Source organism: Limulus polyphemus, unplaced genomic scaffold (genome assembly GCF_000517525.1).
Source record: "Limulus polyphemus unplaced genomic scaffold, Limulus_polyphemus-2.1.2 Scaffold1278, whole genome shotgun sequence".
In the NCBI taxonomy this organism is placed as follows: domain Eukaryota; kingdom Metazoa; phylum Arthropoda; class Merostomata; order Xiphosura; family Limulidae; genus Limulus; species Limulus polyphemus.
Window position 1 is genome coordinate 64222 of NW_013666888.1, and position 4365 is coordinate 68586.

At 31.5% G+C, this 4365-nt stretch overlaps 1 protein-coding gene across 7 annotated transcripts in view; it reads right to left on the bottom strand.

Annotated features, from left to right (window-relative positions):
* LOC106462899 (adenomatous polyposis coli homolog) overlaps positions 1 to 4365 on the bottom strand; it is a 43806-nt gene that overhangs the window by 33441 nt on the left and 6000 nt on the right. For 4 of the 7 annotated variants that reach the window (XM_022390304.1, XM_022390302.1, XM_022390303.1 and 1 more), the window contains exon 3: positions 1690 to 1777. In XM_022390304.1, coding sequence (XP_022246012.1) covers positions 1690 to 1710 — 21 coding nt within the window. In that variant the 5' untranslated portion in view covers positions 1711 to 1777. Of the gene's footprint in view, positions 1 to 1657; positions 1778 to 4365 lie in introns of those variants that run through there. The other 3 variants (XM_022390305.1, XM_022390306.1, XM_022390307.1) reach the window with 2 other exon arrangements.

The following is a 4365-nucleotide window of genomic DNA, read 5'->3' on the forward strand; positions in this document are numbered from 1 at the left end:
ACATCAATCTCATATTTTTTTTTTTTGTTGAACATACACTTACTTGTACTCTAGGACTTGTATTTGATCTACAGATGAATGATGGAATAGTGTAATTTATTTCTGTACGTCAATTCGATCTCACTGTATTTCAGTGGGTGGCATTTAAATGTTAAAACTGCAAGCGTAATACACACAAATAACGTAACACTGTGTCGTATTTACTTAACATAGGGCAGTTGTGCTATATCTTAGGGGAGGGCCTTAACTGTTAATTAATAGGCATTATAGGCCAGAGGAAATTTTGCGCCCCTTCACACCTGCGCCTGGGGGCAACTGACCCCCTTGCCACGTCACTGATTGCAAACACTTTCATTATAAATTTTGTAAATCAAACTCTCTGGCAAACGTAACAGAATCAACATAAAATATGCCTTCATTTTTAAGAATAAATTTGAAGCTTGGCTTAAACCACTTAGTTGGTTTGCTTAAAAATAAAAGGAATTTTTTTTTAATTTCTAGATTATAACTACAAACTTTTAACTTATGTATTAAGTAACAAAAAGAAGAAAAAGGATATTTTTAATTACAGTTATTACACTTGCAATAAAACAAGCAGATCAAGTTTAGAACAACTTAGCCATGCTTTATTTTATCACTAAGAAATGCTAGTGTACACTGAAGGGGGAAGAAAGGAAGCTTTAAACCAATAACTTTTTTTTTTACTCTAATACTTTTATTCAATACGTATTACAAAAGGATCTACTACATTTAAGTAAACTAGACAAATGTTTCTATTAAAGCTCAAATCATTATACAGTTTACTCTTAACAGACAATGTGCCTTGGTTAGAAACTGGCTCAGGATGAATGTTTTGGCATACTTGTATAAAAGTAAATAGTGAATGAACTTCTGCCTAATAAAATCTTAAAACTTTAGGAAATGGTCATCTATAAGTACTGATAGCAGCAACCATCAAAGCCATTTAGTGGTATGGAAGTAAGTAAAACGAGAGAAGACTGGGAATAGGTCTAACACAAAACTGGTCATTTAATTTTGTTAAATCATTATAAGTGGAACTAGTACTTATTCAAATAATGTACAATTCTCTCAACACACATATAAAATGATTCTGTTAAAAATAAAAGTAAAATTTCTGATGTTTTTTAAAAAAAAAACATTTCAGATTGAAAATCAACATGTCTTACATCCATCAAAATAATCATTAAACTAACCATTATATATATTGGTACGAGTGTCATCAAAGTCCTCTAATGCAAACTGTTTTTCATATAAAGAAATAATCAGTATTTCTACATCAATATTTGACAGTACAAGTTGAAATACGGTTTTGTCACAATGGTACTTGCCATCAAAAGTATCCACTTTTGACAACTTTGTTTTTTCTTATTTTCTTCCAACATTAAAATATATGCTACCATGAGATAGTATTTTTAACATAACTCCTTTACTGCCATAGGCATTTTTTTTTTATTGTTTATCTTTAGATGTTACAAGTATGTAAAGCTTGAAAGTTCACATAACTATAACATTACAGTTTGAATTCAAAAACGTGATCTACTAAAAACCTTTTTTTAAATGATTTATAGAGGTGATCTGACAGCTAATATCAATTAAAGATAATTCAAAATGTTACTTTGCACATTTATAACCTTACACATTTATATTTACTGCTTATTCTGATAATACCACTGCTTCCTGGAAGAGCATGGAAGTATTCCCTTATGGACCTTTATCTTCATACATTTCTTGTTGTAATTCATTTAGAAGATGAGTTCTGAAAAATTAAATATCCCATCTTGAGTTAAAAAACAAAAACTGAAAACAAGGAATAAAACTACTCCAAATTAGAGTTGTAACAGATATTCAGCTAGCATTTGGTATCCAGCCTATTCAGTGCTTTTGCCAAATTTAACTATTTTCAGTCATATAGTTAAAAGTTTCATATACTTTACCAGGAACTGTATAATCTTAAAATATGTTTTACATATTGAGAAGTAAGAAGTTACAAAAAAACACAAAGAAGGTCAATTAATTAAAGTTTTATTTTTCTAGAATAAACTAATTTTTTAAAGATTACAAAACATATTAAACAAACTAAGTTATAAGTAACATCATCTGCATGCATAAATCTATTTAAACAAGATGTTTTCCAAATCCCACTTTATGTTGAACAAATAATTTAAAGTGAATTAAAACAATTTTAGAATGGTAAGCAAATGAAATGGTTTGCCAAGTAATCACTTTAACCTTTACTAGTCTAAATTTAAGCAGTGTCTTACAAAATAACAAATCATCTGCAACCCTAATTTTTTTTGTTACAAATTTTATATTAATTTTAAGTTAATATATAAAGCACTGTTTTTATTATGAAACATTTATCAATCGCTTGTTTAAAAAAAACTAGCTACTTATGCGAACTTCGTTAAATTGAACATGGAAACAGTGAGGACAAATATAAAACTGCAGTTCATAAATACAAAGAATTCTTCATTTTCAAAGAAGAACTAAAACATTAACATGTACAGAAAACATGTTGATACAACGTGACCTACTGAAAATAAGATGTAGTTCTAAACTAGTTTAAAGTTAGTTTTAATGATATAATTGGTTCTTAAACGTTAGGCTTAACAGTAATAGTGTTAACAATAGGCTACTGATATTTGGTATTGAGTATTTATTTTCAGGCTACAGTATAAACACAATAGTTAAGACTAGTGTAGGAGTTAAGCATTTACAGTTTGTTAGGTGTAATGGGTGCAACAAGCGAGTTTTATTTGGGAACTCGAGACCGGAATGTACTTTTAAGGAAGCTGATAACGAAGATGTGCAATTTTTATGTAGAGTTTTTAGGTTGGAAGAAAAATTAGAGGCAATCATGATTAAAGTAAAGGCAATAGATAAAGAGAAGTGTAGATTGTGGGAAATGGCAGCAGGATTGCAGGAAGAACTTAAGCTTTTACATGCAGGGGATACATCAGCTAACATTGACTTTAAGGACGTTAGAAAGAGTACTGTTAGGGCTAAAAGTGGTGAATTTAGTTATAATGATCCTATTCTGTTGAGCAACAAATTTCAGCCCTTGGCTTCTGCAGATGTGGAACTATTGGAAGGAAGGAAGGAAAACAAAAGGTTCAGAGAAGGATGTGGATGATAAGGTGGTTATAGTTATAGGTGATTCCTTGACAAGGCATGTGGATAGAATAGTCTGTGGGTTAAATAGGGAGAAAAGAAATAGATTACGCTGCTCAGGGGCACAGGTGGAGGATATAACTGACAGAGCAGGAGATATAATAAAGGAGGCTAGCAGAGATGCAGTTTTTATGGTGCATATGGAGGTTAATGATGTAGGGAAAGGGAGGTCAGAGAAGCTAATTAATAAGTACAGGGGGTTGATAAAGGCATTTAAAGTAGAAGGTCATAACTTAATTCTGTCAGGGATACTGCCCAGAATTAACTGTGGGAATAAAGTTATAAGTAGGTCACTAGGGCTAAATGCTAAGCTTTGGTTAGTATGTAAGGATGAGCAGATTGGCTGGTTGAACTTGTGGTATCAGTTCAGTGGAAGAAGGGAGTTTTTTGGAATAGATAGTTTACATTTAAATAGGATAGGGGTTGGCTTGTTTGCTAAGGCTATTAACTCAGCTGTAAGGGAAGTTTTAAACTAGGATTTGACAGTGGTGAGGGCAAGGAAAAACTAAATGCAAAAAGAATAAGAGGCAGAGAAAAGCATATAAAATAAGTACAGAAGTAGTTATAAGAATAGGCTTAATTGTTACTATTGTAATGCTAGAAGTATAAGAAATAAAATAGATGACTTTAGAGCACTGATAGGAATGGTGGATTTTGATATCATGGGAATGACAGAAACATGGTTAAATGTACATGATTTTGATGACAGAAATTTCTTTGAAATATAAGGTTACAGGCTATTTAGTAGGGATAGAGTATTAAGGAAGGGAGGAAGAGTGGCTTTATATGTAAAATGTGAGTTACATTTTGTTGAAGTTGAGAATATCAAAGATAATAGCAAAGAGATTGAGTCCATTTGGGTTTCTATTAGTGAATATATAGGGAAAAGGCTTTTAGTGGGAATTTGTTACAGATCACCAAGTGATACTGATGAAATTATTGAGAAACTTTACAATGAGATTAAGATTTCAGCTGTTAATGAAGTCATAATTATGGGCGATTTTAATTTCAGGCATATAGATTGGGAAATGCTAGAGTCAAACCATGAGGGAGAAAGGTTTTTGTAAACTGTTCAGGATGGCTTTCTTCCCCAAATAGTCAAGGAACCAACTAGAAACAATGCTATTTTAGACTCATTGTTAACTTCTAATACATAAATGATTGAGAGAGTGG